At 26.9% G+C, this 26,720-nt stretch overlaps 2 protein-coding genes and 2 long non-coding RNA genes across 4 annotated transcripts; 2 read left to right on the forward strand and 2 right to left on the reverse strand.

Annotated features, from left to right (window-relative positions):
• Positions 1–18,317: 18,317 nt before the first annotated feature.
• LOC135927361 (uncharacterized) lies at positions 18,318–18,669 on the forward strand. Its single transcript, XR_010572061.1, has 2 exons — positions 18,318–18,491; positions 18,535–18,669. It is a non-coding gene; the product is annotated as an uncharacterized LOC135927361 (long non-coding RNA).
• Positions 18,670–19,100: 431 nt separating this feature from the next.
• Positions 19,101–20,531, reverse strand: LOC135926521 (jerky protein homolog-like). The gene is made up of 2 exons (XM_065462428.1): positions 19,379–20,531; positions 19,101–19,337 (listed from the first exon to the last, which is right to left on the reverse strand). Exons 1-2 carry the CDS (start codon positions 19,746–19,748, stop codon positions 19,120–19,122), a joined length of 588 nt encoding a protein of 195 aa, XP_065318500.1. The 5' UTR covers positions 19,749–20,531; the 3' UTR covers positions 19,101–19,119.
• Positions 20,532–20,798: 267 nt separating this feature from the next.
• On the forward strand, positions 20,799–21,150 carry LOC135927409 (uncharacterized). Its single transcript, XR_010572076.1, has 2 exons — positions 20,799–20,972; positions 21,016–21,150. It is a non-coding gene; the product is annotated as an uncharacterized LOC135927409 (long non-coding RNA).
• A 427-nt stretch (positions 21,151–21,577) lies between these two features.
• Positions 21,578–22,283, reverse strand: LOC135926572 (jerky protein homolog-like). The gene is made up of 2 exons (XM_065462494.1): positions 21,860–22,283; positions 21,578–21,818 (listed from the first exon to the last, which is right to left on the reverse strand). The coding sequence occupies exons 1-2, from the start codon at positions 22,224–22,226 to the stop codon at positions 21,601–21,603; spliced, it is 585 nt and encodes a 194-aa protein (XP_065318566.1). The 5' UTR covers positions 22,227–22,283; the 3' UTR covers positions 21,578–21,600.
• Between the last annotated feature and the right edge of the window lie 4,437 nt (positions 22,284–26,720).

Raw genomic sequence — 26,720 nt, forward strand, 5'->3', positions numbered from 1 at the left:
AGTCAAAATAGCATGCCATTCGTATTATATTCAGAATCCTCTTCCTAACATGGATATTATCAAAGTCTACTTTAAAAATGCTTTGATAACAAATCTCGAGAACATTTTATTAATTGTTTTACTCCTAAATTCCTAGAGACATACATGGTAAAATGTGTTAGAACTGGTAGCTTGTCTTGCCCTTCACTGCGGAAACACGCAATTAAGTGGCTTCCACCACCCAAAAGGGGGCATATCCAGTGCAGTGAATTTGCATCCACTGTTTGCAATAAAATTTACCCTACTACCCTACTGTCTAGGTCCTTTTAATAAAAGAAGTATGATGACACCTGATCCACTAATTGACAGTAATTTACCCTAATGTCAGTCTGAAATCTAGATATTTGCGTACCATCTTTAAATCTTCCATCAGGTAGCTAAACTGAATGAATGTTGAGTTTGTAAGATGATTACTATTGAACCGATTACGCTATGATCATTTTTATTGGACAAATATATTTTAAAAGAACACTATTGACTAACATTGATTGACGTTTTTTGAGGATTATTATAATAGATGATTTCGCAATCTATTTATTTGATTTTACAAAAAAATAATTTTGTACAGCGTTTAATAAATTTTAGAATAAATAATACACATTAATTCAAATTTTAAAGAAGGCGCAAATTAATTGTAAAAATTTATACTCCTTGTATATGTAAAATTTTCCGTCTAGTATTTCAACGTTTCCTTTAAGGTTTGAAAACAAAAAAAGACATTCCCACAGTTTGGAATCCTGTAGTACTCAATATCATGACATGAATAGATACCGTTTCGAATAATAAACGGGATATATAGATTATGGTATTTAAAATGTGAACATGTTTAATAAATAAAATAAGAAAATTTTTTTTGCTATTATATATATATGTTGGAATATACTAAGACCATTTTATTCTAGATCATGTTATTTACCTTTTATGGAAAGTTAGTTTTATTTTATTTTATTCTATTCTATTTTATATTTATTTTACTTTTAAAATGTTCATCTCATCATTATAAAAAATGAAAGAGCAAGAGTTTTTTCAACCGGGGCACTAAAAGTGGTACACAAAATTTAAAACTTCAGACAAGTTTATTTTTACATATCTAAAGAAAATAAAAGTTAAAATATAAATTTCTTTCGATCTATATATATATATTATAAAATTTGAATAAACTAAAATATCTTTTTCGCTAGGTTAAATTAAGTAAGAAATAAAAATGTTATCTTCTAGAGGTTAAGTAAAAAATAAGTTTAGCAAAAAATAAGAATACACGATACTATTTCGTAAAAGGTATCATCATTTTTACCTCTTTTTGAAATAATATAACTTAAATATATATCTATTAATTTCAAATTAAAAAATATACTTATTTATACATATATTAGTAACTAACATTTTTGTAATAAGTAATTTCTTATCAATAATAATATTTTTACTCAACAAATTATCTAATTCTAATAATCAATATTTTTTTTAAAAAGGTTATTACAATCTTTAGGTAAAAGAAAAGTATTCCTTCCACGGAATATTTGCAATTAAATTTTTTTTTTAAATATAAAGTGTGAAATGAGTTATTTGATAGAATTTCTAACTTATAGATTTTGAAAAACTATTAAATTTGGGAAAAAAATAATATCCGCTAATCCATCTTGTCAATAAACTCAAGGATAACCCGTGGTACTCGTATACTAGGAACTGAAAATTTATTTAAATTTGTTGCTTCTTTCAATAATAGCATATATCACTCATACTCAGGGTATACATGAAAAGATATTCATTGGAAGCAAATCCCCTTGAAAAACCTATACCTACCCCCCTAAAAAAATTCCAATATTATGTATCATATAATGGTACTCCCTTCATATATTTTAAAATTATCAATACTCTAAATTATTAAAAATGAATGTAAAAGAGTTATTATTTAGAATACGAATAATTTAAAAAAACCTCATTTAAAATGAATGTAATGCATTATTATAGTATATTGTTTGGCATGAATATGAGGATGTTTATAGAATGTCTAACCCTTTTAAATTACATTAAAAAGATAACAGAAAATTATCCAGATCCACTTGAAAAATAATGATTTGTATATGCAATATATAAATTTGGTAGATTTTTAGCTATATCATTGAATTGAATAATTTTTATAGCAATATATTTTGCCCTATTCTAATAATTTAATAGATAACCTCCCAATAAATTTATACTAGCTCTAGCTAACCCCTCTTAAATGCGTACCCTTAAACCCTTAAAAAAAATTGGAAGCAAACTTTACCTACTCCTCCCTCTTTCACCCTCCGCTCATGGTGATGTTGCCTACACTCATCTAAAATCTCAAGAATACGCCGTGGTACTCGCATTTTAACAGCTGAAAAATTACTTAATCTTGTTTCTTCTCTCAATAATATCATCGATAATTTAAAGAATGGGAAAAAAAGTAATCTTCATTCTCACTCATCTATACTCTCCTTCAAACAAAAATAACTTTTTAGGCAATGACTTGGCTAAAGGTTTATATGGTTTCTGAGTAATTTAGCTCAGGGATCTAACAAAGCCATCTATTTTGTGTCACCACAGCTTAATATCTCTTAATTTTTTTTTAAGTTTCATACGCTTAATATATAGTGCTCGCCTTACTGCTATCCAAAAAGGAAGGAAGTATTAGTTCTAGCGCTATTGGGTCTATCTTCCGATCAATCATTTCCAAAATTATTTTCTGGCGGTTAAAATGAAAACTCTCAAATATTTTATTACCCTATTAATTAGGCTTTAATATTCTCATAGGGTGCAAGGCTATATATAATATTACACGACATCTGCTACAACAATCTAGCAACTTTTTTAAAAAAATTGGATTTTAATAATATATTTAATTATCCTAAGAGAGAATGCAGCAATCCTTCCTTCGGCAACACATTCCCTGAATATTCCAGTTATATATCTGTCTTGGCTAACCGCCCTCTTGAACGCCTACCCCCCTAACCACTTCAAAAATAATGGACGCAAACTGTTATTACCTTCACCGCTTATGTAAATGCTGCTCATAGACACATCAACAAATAAAATGTCATTTAAAACATATGGTACTTAAATAATGGGACAGTTCAGGTGCATTAGATTAATTAAAAAATTCCACATATCATTTCTGATCTTACTCCAATTACTGGGCTTACCCTCAATCATAAAAATGTCAATTTTATATATCCAGAATCATCCTAGAAAACCTTTATATAGTGAGAAAAATCTAGCTTTACTCATCTAGGCTCACCTGCTGGAGGCAAAGCAGTAATATCCAAATTTAGTCATGATAAATTTGAACAACTTCAGAAAGTTCTTGGCTTTTTACCATTTCACCATTCAATCTTTCTCCTAAAGAATTTCCATTACATTCAAAGATATAGTATGCCTTACGTTCTGCTCCTCTTTTCCAATTGCCAGACATGTTACTTGTGTTAGAACAGAAAGTTAAGATCTCCCCCTTGAATCAATAATTAACCTCAAATCAAAATTTCACTCAATTGCTAGATGCAAGCTGCTCTCCCATACAGATTTGGTGGTATAGCTTTCGATCTCCTGCCTCACTGAGTATTGCAGATTTTCTCTTGTTATATACCAAATCAAACAATTATGATCATTTTTACTACCACTACTGTTCCCATCTGGTTAGAACCCTATAACTATGAAAGTCAGGAGCCATAAATGCTCCTTTGCCTTTATCCTCCAGGCAACAAGTCTGAAATTTAGGTCTAATCCAGCATTTATTTGAATTCCTTTGCTCGAACGCTGTTTTGAAGGGCCTTTTCAGATATCACTTCCTAATTAAATCAAAGAACGTGAGGCTATCCCTAGATCTAGACTCTCCACTCAATCAATATTCTATTAAATTTGGAACCCGTGGGACTTTATTTAGAGGACAATATCAGGACTGACGGAATAACACTTATTCCATAGACCAATGGAATCCCTCTAGTGGGATTACACATGCGTTGATTGGTTTGTGAAATGAAGTAATTTATTTATGTATAAAAAAATATTATACTAGAAGATAGCCCGTCAAAAATGACGGGGAATGAGAATTTTCTTCTTACTTTTATGATAGTTGTTACCTCTTATTTGAAAATAATATCCAATTATTATTCTTTTAATCCTTCCCCCCCCCCCTTCATGCCAGGTTTAATCCATTAAAACTAAGTGTAAATACTATGGTTTGGTAAAATTAAATTTAAAGCTTTTGATAATACCAATATTATTTGTTAAATATTACTGATCATTTATACCTAATATTTAATATTAAAAAAAATCCCAGGTAAAGTACAAAGCCATAATAATTTTGAAAAATTCTTCCAAGCCCAATGAATATAATAATTTTGGTAGTTGAGAACTGAAATAAAATATTTAAATAATCATAATGTTAAAATTACAATCAAAATCATATTTTCATGGGCCTAGGTTTTTTGATCAGGCCGAGCCCAGACCTGCAAAAATTTTTTTTAGGCCAATGTATGACTCATAGTTAATAATGAAAAAATTCTCGAGCATTCTAGCTCATAATATTTTTGACAAATTTTCCCCAAGCCCAGCCTAAAATAATTTATAAAAATATTTTTCTAACCCAGCCCAACCTATAAAATTTTATAAAAAATATTTTCCCAAGCCTGGCCAACCCATAGTAATTTTCAAAATTTTACCCACCCGGGAGATAGGTAAATCTCTAAAAACTATATCTATTTTTAATACCCCTACTTCAGACAAAGGCCAACCCATTAAGACTGAGAGTGAATACGACAACTATTTCTGAATAAAAATATATTTAAATTAGCTTTTACCTGAGGGCCATATGAATATTCTGTGTTAAATATTACACCTATGCCTAATATTAAAAAAATTTACAAGCCAGGTCCTCGCACTTGGGAAAATTTTCTCAAAAAGACCATAATAATTTTGATAGTTAAGAACTGAAATAAAATATATAAAAAGTCACAATGCATTTAAAAATACAATCAGAATATGAAAGTTGCATGGGCCTTGGTTTTTGATCAGGCCTGGCCTCCAAAAGAAATTTTCAGGCAATTTCTAACCCATATTTAAAATTAAAAAATTTTCAGGAATCTAAGACTCTATTAATTTTAAAAAATGTTTCCCAAGCTACTTCCAAGCCCATATTAATTGTGAAAAATATTTCCCAAACCTAGGAAAACTCAGAATAATTTATTTTTTCCTTGGATCCAGAAAAATAGGTGTGATGTAGGGGTTTATAAGAATTAAATCTGTCTATTATGTATATATTTTTTTTGCCATTTATATTATTGAGAAAATTTTTCAAAATTAGGATCAAATAAAGGGGAAATATCTGATTTACCTATCATTCTACTGGTTAGCTCCTAGTATTTATATGAAAATCATGAATACATATTAAAGTGCCATGCTAAAAATATGTTAATCCTAATTTAAATTTTAAACAAACCATCACCCTTCCAAATTTATTACTTAGTTACAAAATATAAATTTAAATTTAAGACATTGTTATTAAATTACAAAAGAAAAAATAAAAAAATATTCTAAGTTAACAAATAATAGGAGGTTAACTTTAATCATAGTCAAAAGTAAAATAAAAAAGTTATACATTTAATCAAAAATGTTATAATAAGTTATGAAAAATATACATTCTACAATTAAATCATGAAGTTATGAGAAAATATACAAAACTATGGAATGCATGTAGAAAGGCCAATTTCAGAAAAGATAAGAGAGATGCAAATATTTACTTATGCATAAAAATTACCTAATTAAGAGATATAAAGTTGTATAAAATTCAATGTGGAATGGATCCTTCTTAAGGGTTTTAACATAAAACTCTCATCAAGCAATAATAAATTTTTAGATTATAAAATTAAAATTACTAAATATATACTTAACATATTTTATAAAAATAATGAAAAATTTTAGAATACCCCAAATAAATATAAATTTTTAAATAACACCTCATAAGATAGGAAAATTTCTGATTCGTCCCTCATCAAATAAAAGAGAAAATTCTTATTCCCCATATAATGGTTTAAAATTTAAACTATACATAAATTCAAGAATTATAAGAGTATTTAAATAAATCTCGTACTTGAATTGGTACTTGATGCATATAAAGTTCTAAATGTATTTAATTATCTTGTGCAGGAAAATAGTTTGAATTTTAAAGTAGCTACAAATTTTGAATCGTATCTATTTGATTAATTTTGTCAGATTAAGAAAAAAAAACATTTGCCGGGGTTCGAACCCAAGTCCAATAAACTATCTAGATTTGTAAGTCTTGCCCAATTGGGCCATAGGAACTTTTCAAAATTAACGATTTTTTAAATATATATTATAAAGTGTGATATGAAAAGTGGGACATGAAAAGTGTGACATGATTTTTGTTACAAGGCTTTTATATATATTATAGATAGATGTTTACAATAAGAAAATATATCCATATATACTTTTACAAAAACATTTATCTATTTAATCTATTACAATAAATTGTAGCTTAAAACCAAATTAACAAAATACAATTTATATTTATATTAATACATTACAGTTCTCCCCACTACAAAAATATCCCGCAAAAATCTACCACAATTTTTTTTTAGTATTTTAACGTTTTTATTATATAAATAATAATATTGAGAGCAGTAATTGATTATTTTTATATTTTTAAAATAAATTTAAATATTTATTCGAAAAACATGTCTAGTGTTTGTCAATTTCTTTCTATACTGTTTTATTTTTATCCAATAATAAATCAACATCATTTCATTCATATAAATCAGTACAGGGGAGTATAACAACATCAATTGCAATACAAAAATATTCTCCAAAAATATTAAATAATATAGATGCAACTACAGTTGAGGAAATCGTATACACCTATCATGTAGTTCAACATTCACAGAGCTATATCATCACAATGTGGGTCGAATCTTTTCCCCATGATATTTAACGATTCCAATATAAGTGCAACCTTACTTGTGGTAGAACAAAAATGAGCAAGGCTCACAAGTGTTTTAGAATCTGAATCCTAGAGGTTAATTCTAGACGATATGAAAGATGGGCATCCATATTCAATTCTAACAGATGCATCTAATAAGGAATAAAACATTTCCCTTGATCCTTCGCTCTTTTAACAAGAATAAGAACATTTCCATAAAACTGTTAAAAATTTTTCCTCGGATAGTGAAAAATCTAACGATGTATTTAACCACATAATGTAAATATAGCTGATTCAGAGTTATCAATGAATTGCATGTCAGCTTTCTGGGCTGATAATACCTCTATAAATTTTGGCAAAAACCAAAGTGTATTTACCGGATTGAGGCAGCACAATAATGAATTAATACCAATTGGCTGTATATGCCATATACTACATTTCTTGCAAGTAGGCAATGAATGTACTATCTGTGGTCGAAATAATTATGATGAAATGTTTTAACGAATTTAATTCATCAACTAAAAGAGTTAGTGAATTAAAAGAGTAGGTGGAGTGGTCTGACTTGGAATGGTGTGATTTGTTGCGATATATACCTACCAGGTGGTTGTCATTAATACCTGCCATCGATAGAATTTTAAAATTTTACAAACCCTTAAAAAAATACTTTTCTTAAATAATTTTAAAAGCTGTCCTAAAATTTTGAAAAATTTTTTTGAGTCGGGATTAGTTTCACATGTAGGAAATCTACTTAATGCAATTAATATTCAGTTGCAATCAGAATATTCTTTATTAATAAAGATTCACAAAATTATGCTACAGCTCTGTTCATCTCTACAGTTAAAAATTGATAATAAATTTTATGGCGCTATTGCTAAAAATATTCTATTAAAATGTTCAAATAATACTCTAATTAATACATTTTTAAATGAAGCAGATATTTTTATTAAGACAATTTTAGAATATTTACAATCAAAATTTGATTTTAATAACTCTATTTACAAATGTATAAATATTATGACCTAGAAACAGAAACCGTCAATTGATGGTTTTTGTAATTTAATAAATATATTAAAAATACCGAAAGACGATGTCTTGTTTGAGGATATTGTAATTCTCTCTATTTTTTATGTTTCGCCAGAATACTTAAAGTTAGATGGTCTAAAAGCAGAGAAAAAATGGGTAAAAAAATTTCGTAATAATAATAAATCCCTATGCTTGGAAAAAATATGCGAGTATGTCTTATCCTTACCTCATTCTAAAGCCTCATCCAAGCGCATTTTTAGGCTGATGAAGATTGCCTTGAAAAAGGAGAGAAATCGGATTGCTTTAACAACATTAGAGGCCGAGCTAATGGTTAAACAAATTTATAATATGTCATGCCAGGAATTTTATAAATATCTCATCTCAATAAGGACGGTAAACGTTTAGTTCCATTATTTAAATCTCAAATAAAATTTAATTAACATTATATTTAATTTTCCATATTTGTTATTTATACATTCGTATAAAATAAATATATTTTTTACATTGTAAATCAAAAATAGAGAGCATTACAATATCCTCAAACAAGACATCAATGTCTATCGGTATTTTTAAAATATTTGAACATTTTAATATAGTTTTAGCAATGGCGTCATAAAATCTATTGTCAATTTTTAACTGTAAAGATGTACACATCTGCAACATAATTTTGGAATCTTTGTTAAGATTCTTCTGATTGCAACTGCACATTAACAGCATGTAGTAGATTTCCTACATGTGAAATCATTCCTAAATATACCTCTGCCATTCATTATTGAAAAAAATTTTCAAAATGTTAGGAAAGCTTTTATAATCTTTATTTAAGAAATATTTAAAGGTTTATAAAATTTTAAAATTCTATCGATGGCGGGTTAGGAACATATCGCAACCAACATTGTGCTGACTCAATTCTGTAAATACACTCTGCTTTTACCAAATTCACTGAGACATTATCAGATCAGAAAGCTGACATGCAATTTATTGATAATCTCGAATCTGCTATATTTACCATTATATGGTTAGCTATGTCTTTGGATTTTTCACTAATTGAGGGGGAAAAATTTAATAGTTTACTTGAAACGTTTTTAATTTTGTTGAAATAGCGAAGGGTCAAAAGAAATATTTTAATATTTCCCTTATTAGATGCATCTGTTAAAATTGCATATGTATGCCCATCTTTCAAATTGTCAAGAATTGACCTCCTGAATTCAGGTTCTAAAACATTGATGATATCCTTGCTCATTTTTGTTTTACAAGTAGTTTTCATTTATCTTGGAGTCGTTAAATATTATAGGGAAAGATTCTACCCACATTCAGGCGCGTACGCAGTGAGGGGGAGCAAATCCCCCACCCCCCTCCAAAGCTAAAAAATGCAGATGCCGGTTTATATTTTTCAAAAATATTATTGTTAATATTTATTCCTATCTCATATTTATATATTTAATTACATTTATTTTTCACATTCATCTACTTTACTTTATCAATTAATTTCGATTTCAAGTTTTCCATATCGTAATATTTACTTATTATTTTCAAATTTTAGTGGCGTAATATTTATCTAAATTTCTAGTCAAATAATATTTATCCCTGAAACTCCTTGTCAAACGAGATCTGCCATCAAGCAGTAACAGCTTTTATGGAGTTAGAAAAGCCGATTATTAATGCTATTACTGAAATATCACAATGGCTTGAAAGAAATATTTCCTCAGAAGCAAGAAAATTTTTGGATTTAATACTTATTTCTAATGTTGTAAACGAACGCGTTCAACGAAGTTCGTTTTTTTGAAGAATGGCGTTCCTTTTATTTTTGACGAACTTTGAACGTGAACGCGTTCATTTTTTATGACGAACGCGTTCGAATTTAACGTTCGTTCAATTTTAAAAATACTTCTTATTTTTATTTATTTGAAAAATTTAATATTTTCGAATTTTTTTAAAAAAAGTATTATTTATATTTTATAATCGGCTGCGTATTTCCTTTTCACATTTCAATTTTTTTAACACAAAGTTTATTAATTTCAATATTATTGTTTATATTTTAATTTAATAGATTAACATAAGCATGGATATTATTATTTAATCCTCATCATCTGATTCTTAAAATCCAAAATCAGATGAATTATCATTACAATGGCCAAATATGATATATGTTTTACAGTAGCATCCTATATTGAAGGAACTAATTCAATGCTTACCAAGTGTAAAATGTGCCCAAAAAGTATTATATTGTCAAAATCTTCAGGTTCCAATTTAAAACGACATTTGATTGTAATATTAATTAATTTATTTTATATATATAATATATCTAAGTAAAATCATTAAATTTGAAGAAAAATTCATTTGGGATATTTGACCCCTACGAATAACGATAGTTATTTTAAAATTAAAAAAATTAGTGGCCTCAAATATAGTCAACCATTCGTATATTAAATTGGGTTAATAAAAGGAAACTTATAACTCTCAATTAATTACATATATTTTATTTTTTTTAAAGATTTGAACATATATATGAAGATCAATATGTTCTTTCTGCAATTATACATCCAGTATTCAAGCTTCAATGGTCATGGATAAAACTTCCACAGAACGAACCTATTAAAGATAAACTTATAGCGTTATTGAAAAAAATGCTTTGAAAACCCTAGAAATGATAATGCAAGAACTGATAATTTCGAGATATCCTTTTTTTTGTCGAGGAAGTAGAGAATGGATTGGAGGAGGATAACTTATCTCAATTCTTTGAAGAAAATAACAAAACAATAAATGTTTTTAATAAATTCCCCACGTAAAGAGTTATTTACTAAGTATAATATCGCAATCCCTTCATCTACCCTTGAGCGCGCATTTAGTAAAGCTAATGCCGTATTAACTGCCAAGCGTTCCTGTCTATCAGCTGAGCTGAAAATTTTGAAAAATAATGTAATTAAAAAATAATAAGAAAAATTTTAATATCTTTTTATTTGATATATTATATTGAATTTAAAATTATATTATCAAAATAAAACTATATTATTTTTTAACATGGCTAATATTGTGTTAATAAATATAAGACATTTATTTATATTATAAAATTTAAAAAAAAATTTATCATAATTTTGAACGGTTCATGAACGTGAACGCGTTCCTTTAACTTGAACGTGAACGCGTTCGATTTTTGTCAATGAACGTTGAACGCGAACCCGTTTAATTTTTTTTGAAATGTTTACAGCACTACTTATTTCAAATTTTTTTTCTCATTAGAATGTATTATTTAATTATACAACTATTTTATGTAATACTTTTCAAAAACATGACATGACTTGATTAAGAAGATAAGAATAGCGGAGAGCATTTTATTAGAACTCAAGGAAGTTAGAGCTAATGTTGATGAAGAATTTCATATTTTATATGTTATTGTTGAGTCAAAAGCAGAGCTATAAGTGTTTAATATTTTTCCCCCTCGACTTGCAACAAGCAAGCTCATCATCAAAACATTAATAAAGAATCAGTAGAAGAGTATTATAAAACAAATGTTCCCTCTCTTAGATACATTTATAACCCAAATAAATGAATGGTTTTTAATTCATCATGCAACACTTACCAATCTGCAGATATTACTTGCGCAAAAGCCTTCCCAATCTTTTTCAGATAATGATAGAAAAAAAAATAAATATTTATTAAATTTTTATCATGAAGATGAAAGTATCTTATGATACCTTATTAGCTGAATAACTATGGTTGATAGTTCCAAAAAATGCTATGGATGCTTTGCATTATTTCAAACACATTTTAGATTATATTCCCAATGTATTAAAATGGTTATATATATTAGCAACTCTTCCCATTAGTAAACTAATGAGAAAACATTCTTTTTTTAAGAAGAATAACAGAGCCCTGTAGAGATACTATTTGCAGGGCACGGGCCGGATTTTTTTTTCTTTTTTTGGCCCGGCTCGGTTTTTTTAAAAAAAAAATTTCAGGCGCGGCCCGAATTTTTTTAAAATATATTATATTTATTTTTGATTTTTATAGCTAATAATGGCGATTTCAAATATGTAGTTTTAAAATATACAGCCCGGCCCGGATATATTTAAAAAAAAATTAAAATACGATCCACCTGGGGGCCGGCAGGTCTCTGAAAAACTTACCTATGTAGTACAACTTCTGAAAGTAGATTGAATGGTTTGGATCTTTTGAATATTCATAGGCATTTAACGCCAAGCAAGGATGAGATAATTGAAAAATTAGCTCAAAACATACAAAATACAATTATTCCTAAGAAGCTTGTTGTGTTAATTTATATTTCTAACGTTTAAATTTTTATATTTTATATATAAATTTTAAAGGCTAAAAATATTCAAATTTCAATTTTGGGTCATTTAAGTGATTCATATGGTGGTTATATTTTATAATTCACATTTATTTTATAGTTTTTCAATGCCGGTTTATATATATAATTTTTTTAATTCACATTAGTTTAAAATTGTGTATTAAAAAAGTTATTAATCCTAATAAATTTATGCTTAATATTTTAAATAACTATAATATTTCTTAAAAAAATTTATTACCTCCCCCCCCCCCAGACCAAATTCCTGCGTACGCGCCTGCCCACATTGTAATCATTAGTAGTTCTGTGAATGTTGTACTACAAGATAAGTGATTACAATTTCTGCAACTGTAGTTGCATCTGTATTATTTCTTATTTTTGGATAATATTTTTGTTTTGCAATGGATGTAGGTACACTCTCCTGCACTGATTAAAATAATGTGATTGAACAATAATAAATAAAATAATTATCATTGAAATGAGTACAATATTACCTTATTATGTACTTAAACGTGATACGTGAAAATTAGGCGCCTATCTTTATAATGTTATACACACACAAGGTAGATTTCCAATTACAGATGTTTTGCGGGACATTCGCATAAAATATATTTTTTCATTGTAAAATTAAAATCGTTAGTTTTTTTATAAAATTTTATCTTGTTTACATTCTTTTATATTTAAAAAGGATCGTTGGTTATTTTATAAATTAAGATATTTTAATAAATCAAAATGTTATTTTATTTTGAAAAATAGTTATCGAATTTGTATTTATATAAACTAATTATAAAAAATAATAGGCGGATAATTAAGTCAATTCAAAATCCCGGCCGGGCCTATTTTAGCAAATTTTTTATTTCTACCGCAATTTTCATATTTTTACCGTAAAATACCAAATTTCTCCCGCAATTTGAAAATTTTGACCTGGCAACCCTGCACGCAGCACCAGTATTAAAATCCATAGTAAATTGCAGCCCATTTATCTTTACATCGATTTTAGCTTTATTAGGAAATGACAGGCGAGGTGTCCGTGGTAGAATCATTTGTATAGCATGCGTACACTCTTTCGTTATGTGGTTTGCTTTTCCGCGCCGAAAGCATATTACTTTTTGGTTGAAATTAGGTTTAAAACTTGATTTATAATTATTAAGAATATAGTAATTATGATGGTTGAATTTGTTAGCATTATAATTATAATTATTATTAAATTTATTAACGTTAATAAAATTATTATTTCCAAAATAAGTATTTTTATGACCTTTTGTAGGCTTATGTTTATTTATTTTAATAACTTCTGCCTGGGCTTCCTTCTCCAATTAAGACAGCGCGATTGCTAAACGAACAGTATCTTCAAAAGTGATATTTCCTTCGGTATATTTTGACCGAAGTTCTTTGTCTAGCTCAGGCAACCCTACTCCTAAGATAAAAATTTCTCTTAAGAGTTCAACCGGCGATTTAAAATTACATAAAGAACAATCATTATTAATTTGAAAGCCAGCTTATCTTCAGTTTTAGTTACTATGAAAAAGAATTTTTCAACATTCTAAAATAATAAACTTGCCTCTTTCGCAATAAATTTATTAATAATGCATTTCATTTTTTTATTGTATAATAACTACTTTTATATTCAAAATCATATGGATAATAATAGTCATGTTGCTCCAGGATTATAAATTGTTATATTATCATTATAATTATAATACTGTTTTGATATCTCTCACGAGACCATTAAAACAGGAATTTATATTAAAATTAATTTAAGTTATTTATATTATATTTTAAATGGCTTAAATAATTTTTAAAAATCATAGAAAAATTAAAGGCGAGAGCATTCTGGCGATTGAACATTCTTGATGAGTGCAAGCAGTTATCGAATATTTTTGGCACATTTGTAAAGTTTTAAAATAGTTTTTAATTTCTCCGAAATCATCAAAATTTATTTAAATTATGCATGTAAATCTGACGATGCAAATAAAATTAAAATGATGTCAGTTTTAATTATTCATAAATACTATAGCAATATTAATCATTGACGTTTTGATATTTGATTTTACAAATTCTCTCAGTAATAGTAGAAATAATTCTTTCTGCCATTCAAAATATCACGTCAAAAATGAATGGGAAATTGCTTAGAGGTGATAAGAAGCATACGATTTGATCCACCTACAATATTAGTTGATAAATATACAAATACTGACCTTTTAAAGGAGGATAAGGCTGTAAATACCACACCCAGTTTAATATTTGTACCCTCAAAAAACAAAATGTTAGAAACTAAACCAAGTAAGAAAAAGGGAGGGAACGTTTCGCCAATTAGTAATAAATCTAACTCAAATAAATCGTTCGCTAAATCTATCGTTAAAAGTAACTTGAATAAAGAATTTCTACCCAACACGAATGGACAACCATCTATAGATGCAACAACTTTCAAAGCTGGAATAGGTGTGAAAACAAATATCCCCAAAATTTTGAATTTAAATAAAACATTCACGGATCTAGAAAACAAGTCACTTAGCCGTGATTCTAAGAAAGGCGGCATCGAACCAACTTATGATCTTTTTGCAGTTCAAAAATCTTCTATGGAACATATTAAAGCAATTGAATACGATCCCATGATCCCAATCCCTCCTATTTCATTACCGCAAAATGAGGATATCGAAATTACGGCAGAAATATCGGATGATTTTGGGAATATTGAAGCTGAAATAATGGGTTTAAATAGTCGCAAGGAGTTGAACAAAAAAAAGCTTGCAGAAAGTTTTAAGCATCACACTGACGTCGAGATATTAAATGACACCAAGATAAAAAGAGATGATAAATTGAGGTCAGGAGGGAACATGAAAGCAGATGGAAACAAACAATACATGATCGCGAACAAAATTCCCATGACTGATCGCGAAATTTTAACTTTCACCCCTATCGATAAGGGTAGGTTAATAGATAATAAGGCTTCGACAGCCAAGGGCAACTTAATAGGTGTTAACAACGTATTACATGGAAATGATAAAGATGAAGAGGGTATGTTTCAAATGGAGGAACCTTCGAACATGATTAGTTCCAGTCATGAACTTTCATCGTCTCTTCCGCCAGCGCATTATATTATTAAAAAATCAAGCATTAGAAATTTACCCAAATCAGACAGCATTACTATGTTGCATACAACCGACCCCATGGCAGCTCAAATTATAAACGCAAGTCCTTCTGTGGAAAGATTCAAAGATCCTAGTATAAATTATCCTATAGGGGAGAGAGAATCAGAGAAAAAAAAGGCCGACGCTTCTTTTCTCAACAGGGATATCGACCCCAAAATTATTGTAACTCGTATAAATTCATTTTCTTTATCACCCAGTCCTTCTGCTGAACTCGCTTCACCTGATACCCTTAAGAAAAATCGTCAATCTTCTTTGGATCATAAGCCTACTCCTCAACCCCAGAATTATAATAAATATAACGAAGATCATATATTAAATGGAGTCACTGTAAAAGGTAATAAAGATCCGTCTCCATCTCCACCCATTCCACAAGGTTCTATTTTAAATCCTGATCATTATTTTATGGATATATTATATGTGGATGCGAATAAGAAATTAAGAGGCCTAAATGAGGATTCTAATTTGTCTCCGAAAGAATAATTTTTTGTAATGGTGAAGAATTTATGTTTTGTAATGGTTTTATATTATTAATTTAAAGATTCATTCATATTCATTCCAATCCCTGTAAAATAACATTAAAAAAATGATAAATTATAGTAACTTGAAATTACTTTTTTTAATTGCATATTTTTAATTAGTAAAATGGTAGGGTAAATATATTGGTAGAATCATAAAAATATCTGATATTAATGATAAGAATATTTGAAATTTATACAAAGCTCAATTTCAGCATCACATTAAATTCTCAATAACTTTCTTGAGTGCCTTACTATTTGGCTTCAAAGGTTTTATCAAATAGACAATTTACATTTATAATACGATGTTTAAAATATATAAAATATTCAAAATATGATTTCTCAAATCTCCGGAGTTTGCCAAGCCACTTAATCTCATTTTAAAATTAAATATACTAGAAGGTTAAAATTTTATCCTAATATAGCTTTTATTAGTTTACATTTATAGACTAAAATTATTTAAAATAATTCATTATTTAAATGAAATATTGATGAAATATTGATGAAATATTCAAAAGGTTTTTGTATAATTTTAATTTTTATTAATATGTATAATAATTTATATATAAATTAAGTTTTATAGCAAAATTTTAACACTCGTTCATAATTTAAGAGAGTTTTATGAGTATTTAATATGTCTAGATATTATTTCAATCATGATTAGTAAATTTAGAGCTAGCGAGGCTTGCTAAACCATATACGTCAATTCTTTTAAATGATTTTTTTTTAGTAATTTTTACATTAGATATGGTGCGAAATTACAAATTCAATAAAATTAATAAAAGTCAATCATTTTATATTAATAATTATCTAGAAGTACAGTAAAATTGATGAATTGATATTATAATATAATTAGGCTATTAAGTTATATCAAGATTGTAAATCAACAATGGTCAAAAGCAAACTTACAGGTAAATTTATTATTTTTAAGATATATTCTTTATTTAATATTTAAACAATATAATCAAATATGTTCTTATATTTTAACATATGATTGATTAAAATTATGATGGATTATAGTATTGTATTTGTTAATTGGCAGGGAAAACAAAATTAAGAAAGTGTTTTAAAATTTTTATTTTATTTATTTAAAAAATTATTTAACTGAAAATGCAATATATTTTCATGCTTATATAGTTTACGAAAAATCAATTTAATAATTTATATAATCAAACTATTATAAAATGAGTCCGTAAGGTTAATATGTAATTTATATAAACAATAAAAAAAATCAATCCATAAGGTTAATATTTAGTTATAAGATAGCGAAATAGAAATATTAAAAAAAAATCAATCAGAACATCCCAAAAGTATTATATTTATATAATTTTTAAGAATTATAAGCCCTATAAAAAAATTTATTCACTGATTTATTTTATTTAAAATTCATGTTTATATATAGAAAGCACAATATTATCAGGGTTGGGCAAATTTTTAGAAAATTGTATTAGGATACAGATACAGATACTTTATAAAATTTTGTATTTAAGATACAAGATACTTTAGAAAAATTTCACAAGATACTTGTATTTTTTTTAAAAAAAAAGTATCTAAGATACAAGATACTTTTTTAAAAAACTTTAAATAGTCAAAATCAAAATGTATAAAGCTTTATTTACTTATCTATAATAGAAATTTATAAAAAAATATTTAAAATAAATTGTAGAAAATAACAAATTTATTATAAAGGATAATGCGATATTCCATTTAATAATTATATAATTAGTAAATAATAATAAATCAGCATCATAAATCAGCACTATTTTTTAATATTATGACGATTTGGTCTATTAACCATATTAGCAATGCGAAATAATCTTTCAACGGGGGCTGAGGAGGGTAATATTGTGTTATATTTAATAAATATTTCTTTTATATATTTATAACTATTTAACATATTTATACTCCGCCTGTCATCTTTCATATAATTTAGGACCTCTATTTCAATATTATTTAATGAATTATTAGAATTGGATGTGGTACTTTTAAGGCAAAAGTAATCATCATCTTCATCAATTAAAGATTTTGTTGAAGTATTAATTTCAATATTATTTTTAAAAACAATTAAAACTTCATGTACAGTCAAAACCGTTTAATTGCGAAAGCTTGGGACCGAAATATTTAAAAATTTCGCAATTATCCGATTTTTGGCAATTATACGATTAAAATTCAACAATTTATTTATTAAAAATCAGTTTGTGTTTTTTATAAAGATATTTATCATCTATATATATTTTAATCATATAAGCCATCAAACTTTGCAATAAATACAATTTTTAATTAATGTAACCAATTATATATTTTAATTTGAATAAGTTATGTAACGAATAAAAAAACTAAATTTTAAAAATGTATCTTATTTGTTGAAACATATGATCATAGCTTTTTTTTCTTCCCACCAATAATCCTATATTTTTATCGTCAATTCATCAAGTTATTATTTTATAAAAAGTATTCAATTAATTTAGATCAATCAAATAATATTAAAATATCTGAAGCACTTGAAAGTAATGTGATATATTTTGATATATTTATTTATATTTTCTCTAGATCTAGACATGATTATAGACAGAAAGGAACAAAGAAAACAAGACTTTTAATTATAAAAAGAATGTAATTATTTATGTATTAGCATTATAGTTGTTAATAAATTATTTTTTATTGAATAAAATTATAATTAAATTTGTTTACTTGATTTTATCTCATTTTTTATTTAAGATATGTAAGAATTAAATCAAAAAAAGCTTTTGTGAAAGATAATAACATTTTTTCCTTTACAATACCCTAATATTTATTTCCATTAACTACTTTTGTCATTTTACCTTCATTAAATTTACTGAAATATAATTTTACACAAATATATTATCACTTTTTAAATTCTAATTTATTATTAAAGCCAAATTTTTGCCTAAAAAACTGGAAACAATAAGATTAATATAAAAGAATTTAAGTTTATTAAGTGTTTTGTTTTCATTCACATGATATTTGATCTAAAATCCTGTGCCTATTCAAATCTTATAAATTAAATAACAGACCATGCTGGAATGAAAGTTTATTAATGCTTTATAACATAAGATTTTATTTGAACTAATTTTATTATACATGCATCACAATTATTATAAAGTAATGTAAGATTTAATAAAAATATTTTGTGATAAGAGTTTGGCTAGACTCTGGAGTCAATAATTCTTTTTCCACTATATTCTCTAGCTTTCTTAGTGAATCTTGATCCCTTAGATGTTCATGAGCATATTCAAGAAAAGTATAATAACCATTAAGGACCTGATTTTTTGTAATTAAATGATCAGATATCTCTAGGTTCCCTTCGTCATTCTCTGAGCTTTCATAACCTTCTATAAAAAATAAGATTAATTAAAATTTTAAGTAATTAAACCTTCCAACTCTAATCTTATCTGATTACAAATATCCTGATCATCTAAAATTCCATGGCAGCTAGCATCATCGTGTAACACATATTCTTCAAATATGGGATCAAATTCATCTTCTTCGTTGTCAGTTAATGCTATATCATCCTCCAATTCCCAATCAAATGCCATAGACTTATCAAAAAATTTAGCTTCAATAAAACACTTTATGATTGTGGTACTTGTCACCTCACCCCATGCAAATTTTATAAGATAGAGGCTATCATAAAGTGTAAATCTTTTATAAAAAGAGGTGGTGTCATTTCCTTCCATCAATGTTATCATTTTTCTCATGATACCCTTTCTATAATGACATTTAAAGGATCTAATTGCACCCATGTCCAAAGGTTGAATTAATGATGTTGTATTTGCTGGTAAAAAAATTATTTTATATTGTTAAATGTTAATTTTGTTTTATGACAAGATGCATTGTCACAAAACATAAAATTTTCTTCTTTAATGAGGAATCCCATTCTTTAAGATATCTTCAAAAGTTGAGGTTGTCATGCAGCTGCTTTTATTGGAGTAGTATTTAACTGGTAATTTTTTATTTTTAAAGCACCTAGGGTTTTTAAATTTCCCTACAACATATAACTTTTTATCAGATCCATCCCCATTTATGATAAAAAGAACTGTGAGCTTTTCCTTGTCTGGTTTGAAGCCCAGTGGTTGAGTTCCACTAAATTTCATTGTGCCCTTTGGTAATGCTCGGTAGTATAGTCCTGTCTCATCACAATTGTAAATATTACTCCTTTGATAATCTTTAATCAGAGATGGGAGTGTATTTCTGCTCCATTCATTTGCATTAATAATATCTGCACTCCCCTTTTCATTGCAAACATTATGAAAATTTATATTCTTTTCCTAAATCTCTGCAACCAGCTGCTAGTAGGAATGCCTATAAATTACCTTCATTGAATGTTTGGCTAAAAAACATAGCTTTTTCTAACATCACTGGCCCATTTAGACTGCAATTTTTACTTCGCATTTGGGTAAACCAAATCAATAAAGCTGCTTCTGTCTTTGGGTAACAACTCATTCTAACTCTTTTAGTTGTAGGAGGTTTATTCCTTAGAAATTGTGAGCATAGATTTTCTTTATTCGCTATTAAACGGTAGATTGTCGAGACGTGGTACAGTCAAAACCGTTTAATTGCGAAAGCTTGGGACCGAAATATTTAAAAATTTCGCAATTATCCGATTTTTGGCAATTATACGATTAAAATTCAACAATTTATTTATTAAAAATCAGTTTGTGTTTTTTATAAAGATATTTATCATCTATATATATTTTAATCATATAAGCCATCAAACTTTGCAATAAATACAATTTTTAATTAATGTAACCAATTATATATTTTAATTTGAATAAGTTATGTAACGAATAAAAAAACTAAATTTTAAAAATGTATCTTATTTGTTGAAACATATGATCATAGCTTTTTTTTCTTCCCACCAATAATCCTATATTTTTATCGTCAATTCATCAAGTTATTATTTTATAAAAAGTATTCAATTAATTTAGATCAATCAAATAATATTAAAATATCTGAAGCACTTGAAAGTAATGTGATATATTTTGATATATTTATTTATATTTTCTCTAGATCTAGACATGATTATAGACAGAAAGGAACAAAGAAAACAAGACTTTTAATTATAAAAAGAATGTAATTATTTATGTATTAGCATTATAGTTGTTAATAAATTATTTTTTATTGAATAAAATTATAATTAAATTTGTTTACTTGATTTTATCTCATTTTTTATTTAAGATATGTAAGAATTAAATCAAAAAAAGCTTTTGTGAAAGATAATAACATTTTTTCCTTTACAATACCCTAATATTTATTTCCATTAACTACTTTTGTCATTTTACCTTCATTAAATTTACTGAAATATAATTTTACACAAATATATTATCACTTTTTAAATTCTAATTTATTATTAAAGCCAAATTTTTGCCTAAAAAACTGGAAACAATAAGATTAATATAAAAGAATTTAAGTTTATTAAGTGTTTTGTTTTCATTCACATGATATTTGATCTAAAATCCTGTGCCTATTCAAATCTTATAAATTAAATAACAGACCATGCTGGAATGAAAGTTTATTAATGCTTTATAACATAAGATTTTATTTGAACTAATTTTATTATACATGCATCACAATTATTATAAAGTAATGTAAGATTTAATAAAAATATTTTGTGATAAGAGTTTGGCTAGACTCTGGAGTCAATAATTCTTTTTCCACTATATTCTCTAGCTTTCTTAGTGAATCTTGATCCCTTAGATGTTCATGAGCATATTCAAGAAAAGTATAATAACCATTAAGAACCTGATTTTTTGTAATTAAATGATCAGATATCTCTAGGTTCCCTTCGTCATTCTCTGAGCTTTCATAACCTTCTATAAAAAATAAGATTAATTAAAATTTTAAGTAATTAAACCTTCCAACTCTAATCTTATCTGATTACAAATATCCTGATCATCTAAAATTCCATGGCAGCTAGCATCATCGTGTAACACATATTCTTCAAATATGGGATCAAATTCATCTTCTTCGTTGTCAGTTAATGCTATATCATCCTCCAATTCCCAATCAAATGCCATAGACTTATCAAAAAATTTAGCTTCAATAAAACACTTTATGATTGTGGTACTTGTCACCTCCCATGCAAATTTTATAAGATAGAGGCTATCATAAAGTGTAAATCTTTTATAAAAAGAGGTGGTGTCATTTCCTTCCATCAATGTTATCATTTTTCTCATGATACCCTTTCTATAATGACATTTAAAGGATCTAATTGCACCCATGTCCAAAGGTTGAATTAATGATGTTGTATTTGCTGGTAAAAAAATTATTTTATATTGTTAAATGTTAATTTTGTTTTATGACAAGATGCATTGTCACAAAACATAAAATTTTCTTCTTTAATGAGGAATCCCATTCTTTAAGATATCTTCAAAAGTTGAGGTTGTCATGCAGCTGCTTTTATTGGAGTAGTATTTAACTGGTAATTTTTTATTTTTAAAGCACCTAGGGTTTTTAAATTTCCCTACAACATATAACTTTTTATCAGATCCATCCCCATTTATGATAAAAAGAACTGTGAGCTTTTCCTTGTCTGGTTTGAAGCCCAGTGGTTGAGTTCCACTAAATTTCATTGTGCCCTTTGGTAATGCTCGGTAGTATAGTCCTGTCTCATCACAATTGTAAATATTACTCCTTTGATAATCTTTAATCAGAGATGGGAGTGTATTTCTGCTCCATTCATTTGCATTAATAATATCTGCACTCCCCTTTTCATTGCAAACATTATGAAAATTTATATTCTTTTCCTAAATCTCTGCAACCAGCTGCTAGTAGGAATGCCTATAAATTACCTTCATTGAATGTTTGGCTAAAAAACATAGCTTTTTCTAACATCACTGGCCCATTTAGACTGCAATTTTTACTTCGCATTTGGGTAAACCAAATCAATAAAGCTGCTTCTGTCTTTGGGTAACAACTCATTCTAACTCTTTTAGTTGTAGGAGGTTTATTCCTTAGAAATTGTGAGCATAGATTTTCTTTATTCGCTATTAAACGGTAGATTGTCGAGACGTGGTAATTGTAATTTGATGCTAATTGTGTTTTTGATGTAGTGTTTAATTTATCAATTATTTCTTTTTTATGCTTCAGGGTTAATGTTTGGAATGATTTTTTTACCATTTTTATATTAATTTCTGGCGTGGTAATGAATGAATGAATGGAAAAAGGTTAAATAAAAAAAATGATGAATAATTTTTTTCGATAAATTTTTTTTATTTTTCCACTTATCCGATTAAATTAACGTTATTGTTATATAAATGGGACCTGAATAATTTTGCAATTATCCGATATTTCGCAATTAACCGATTCGCAATTATAAATGTAATTTAACATTATACCATAGTAATTATTATCAAAATCGCGGGGTTTTCGCATTTAAAAGTTTTTGCACTTAAGCGATATGCAATTAAACGGTTTTGACTGTAATTGTAATTTGATGCTAATTGTGTTTTTGATGTAGTGTTTAATTTATCAATTATTTCTTTTTTATGCTTCAGGGTTAATGTTTGGAATGATTTTTTTACCATTTTTATATTAATTTCTGGCGTGGTAATGAATGAATGAATGGAAAAAGGTTAAATAAAAAAAATGATGAATAATTTTTTTCGATAAATTTTTTTTATTTTTCCACTTATCCGATTAAATTAACGTTATTGTTATATAAATGGGACCTGAATAATTTTGCAATTATCCGATATTTCGCAATTAACCGATTCGCAATTATAAATGTAATTTAACATTATACCATAGTAATTATTATCAAAATCGCGGGGTTTTCGCATTTAAAAGTTTTTGCACTTAAGCGATATGCAATTAAACGGTTTTGACTGTAATAACAAATCCTGAAGGTATTTTTTTATTTTTCACCATCAATCCAACGATTTTTAAAATAGGGATGAGAAATAGTTGCCAAAAATGCACTTTTAAAATTGTTATCAATCATATATATTTTTAAATCTTTTATTTAAATAATTTTCTATGGCAACAGCTATTGCAAAATTGTAGATTGGTTTGAATTAAATTTGTCATTTTTTTTAACGACATTTAAAATTGGAGCTGATTCTCCATAATAGCAGTTGATTTCACTCTGTATTTTGTCAATCGCTATAGCCAATGGGGCCATTATATTGCAATATTCTTCTAAATATTGAATTTCAATATCTCTTAATTTAGGAAATTCTAATCTTTGACATAATTTAGGAAGTTCTCCTTTAAATTTTAATAAACTATGAAGATTATCATACAAACTATTCCATCTAGTGCAACAAGGTGTAACTAATTGTTTTCCTAAAACTGCTTTGATAAGTTCTGCAGTTTTAGGCCTATTATTTGCATTCCATAGCTTAGTACATTTAGCTATTGCAGGATGATGAATTTTAGAAATGTTAGGAGAATCCTTAATAGCTCTCTCGACATCTGTTGTGGCAATTAGACTTATCGTATGGCACAAACAACGAATGTGTTGAGGCAATGTTATTGAGGCTTCTTTAGACCCTTAAATAAACAAATAATAATTTTATTTGAATAAATTTTTTTATTAAATTTACAATATCAAAATAAATTTTAAAGAAGTATTAAATAATACTTTCAATGATTTCGAATTCTATACATTCATCATCATTGATGTCAAAGTCATTCTCTACAGCTTCCATAGAATATCCAAACTCCTTGAAAGCTTTCTTAAAGTTAGAGCCGTTATCTGTAACAGTTGCTATAACTTTTTCGTCAATACCAAAGTCATGATGAATTTCTTTATTATGATCATCTTGAAGTACTTCAAAAAATTTGCCATTAAGTATGCTTAGTTTAAATTTATTGTTATAATTTTCGGTTGAAGAATCATCTGAAGACGAAGATAAACATATTATTCTATTTTCTTCTTCCATAATTTTAAAATAGACAGATATGAAACGATTCAAATATGGTAGTTCTAATTGTTAGCAAATTGCTATATGACGACCAACGTCATCTATCAAAAATTATCTTAAAATATCTAAATTTTGATTAAATTTTTCATTTAAATCTTAAAACAATATCATTTTAAAATTTAATACTATTTAAATTAACCAATATAAATTTTTTTTAAAGTATCTGTATCTTTTTGAATACAAAGTTGGTTAAGATACAAATACTTTTAAATAATATGTATCTTAGATACTGGATACAAGATACTTTCCAAAATTTTAAAAAAGATACAAATATCCGCGATACTGCCCAACCCTGATTATTATTATTATTGAAAATGGACCAAAATGAAAATAATAAACAACACAAGTAATACCAAACCCCATCAAAATAATTTATGATTTTTTCATATTCATATCATTTTATTTATTTATCTTGGGTTAAATTAACTATGGCCAAGACGAGTAGATTAAGGAACATAAAGAAAAAGGAATAGTTGGCGAAATTGATTAAATAAAAATGGAAATTTTTAAATTTGGGAAATGACATATAGGTTGAGATCCTAAATTATAAAATATCTGTAATGTGTTGAAGATTTAAAAAAAAATATTTTAAATTCAGAAATGTTATTGCCAAGTAATAAAATAGGAGGAATTAAGTGATCAAAAATTCGTTTGTGAAAAATACTTAATATAGTGCTTAATAGATCCCAAGAAAATATGAGGCTACAATTATAGCAATGATTGGATGCTATCGTATGGTTCAACCCCTGTGCGCTTAGATAATGATATGGATCGGCAATTACCTGCGAACAAAAGGAGGAAAAGAGGAGGGATCCTTAAGTTAGTGAAAACACCATGAAAAGACAATAATTATGTTTTCAAATAGTGGTGGGCGTGTTATATACGTCTTTTTATTTTAGTCAGCGTCATAAAAATTAATATTATTTTAGTCATCGTCATAAAAATTTATAAAATCATTTTATTGAGTAATCGTCGTAAAATTAATATTATTTTCGTGAGTCATAATTATAATAAAATATAATTTTTTTATTTGATTATTAATAAATTTGTATTTATTTCTAACAATTTAAGCGGGCAATAGCCCGCAAAGGGGGGTTTGGGGGGCAAGTCCTCATCTATTGGGCCTTTCTTAGAAATCTCCCACGAGGTATTTAGTATCCCAGTCCTCCCCACCTACTATTTTAGGCCAAAATAATAAAAAGAGGATATTCACAGATGGAGAAGAGATAAATATAACTATAGAATTTTTTATGGCCTTTCAATTAAAAAGGTATAAAATTATTCTTCGTTAATTTATATTTTAGATAAAAATATTAGCATACCACATGAATGACAGTAAATATGATGAAAAAATGTAAAGTTTTATTAATTCTTGACAACCATATTTCCAGAGTTGTTATAGTAGCGGTCTATCTTTTTGGGTAGATAGGTAATAGCGCGCTACTTTTCTTTTAATTAATTTTTTGCGCTTTTTTTTTTGAAAGTTTCAAAAATTATAATGAATATAACACATAAAAATTTAAATATAATATCATAATTAATTATAATTTTTTTATTATTTAATTTTGAAATTTATATTTTCAATTTGAATTATAAACCTAAATCATATGGTGTAAATTATTTAAAATGTCATCACAAATGGATATCGAAATCGATGTAATTGAGTCAGACAATGATAATATTAATGAAGTGGAAGAGTACCCTGGAAGAAAATATTCTTGATAACAATAATAAAAATTTCCCATTTCAAAATATTTTTAAATTAATGTTAAAAAAAGGTGGTTATAT

This window comes from Gordionus sp. m RMFG-2023, chromosome 3, assembly GCF_954871325.1.
Source record: "Gordionus sp. m RMFG-2023 chromosome 3, tfGorSpeb1-WG-v2, whole genome shotgun sequence".
In the NCBI taxonomy this organism is placed as follows: domain Eukaryota; kingdom Metazoa; phylum Nematomorpha; class Gordioida; order Chordodea; family Parachordodidae; genus Gordionus; species Gordionus sp. m RMFG-2023.

Excerpts from the sequence above, each read along its gene's own strand:
- LOC135926521 (XM_065462428.1), bottom strand. The coding sequence starts at position 19,748 with ATGGGTGCAATTAGATCCTTTAAATGTCATTATAGAAAGGGTATCATG. Across the intron at positions 19,338-19,378 it reads GATAAGATTAGAGTTGGAAG|AAGGTTATGAAAGCTCAGAG; the intron begins GTTTAATTACTT and ends TATTTTTTATAG.
- LOC135926572 (XM_065462494.1), bottom strand. The coding sequence starts at position 22,226 with ATGGGTGCAATTAGATCCTTTAAATGTCATTATAGAAAGGGTATCATG. Across the intron at positions 21,819-21,859 it reads GATAAGATTAGAGTTGGAAG|AAGGTTATGAAAGCTCAGAG; the intron begins GTTTAATTACTT and ends TATTTTTTATAG.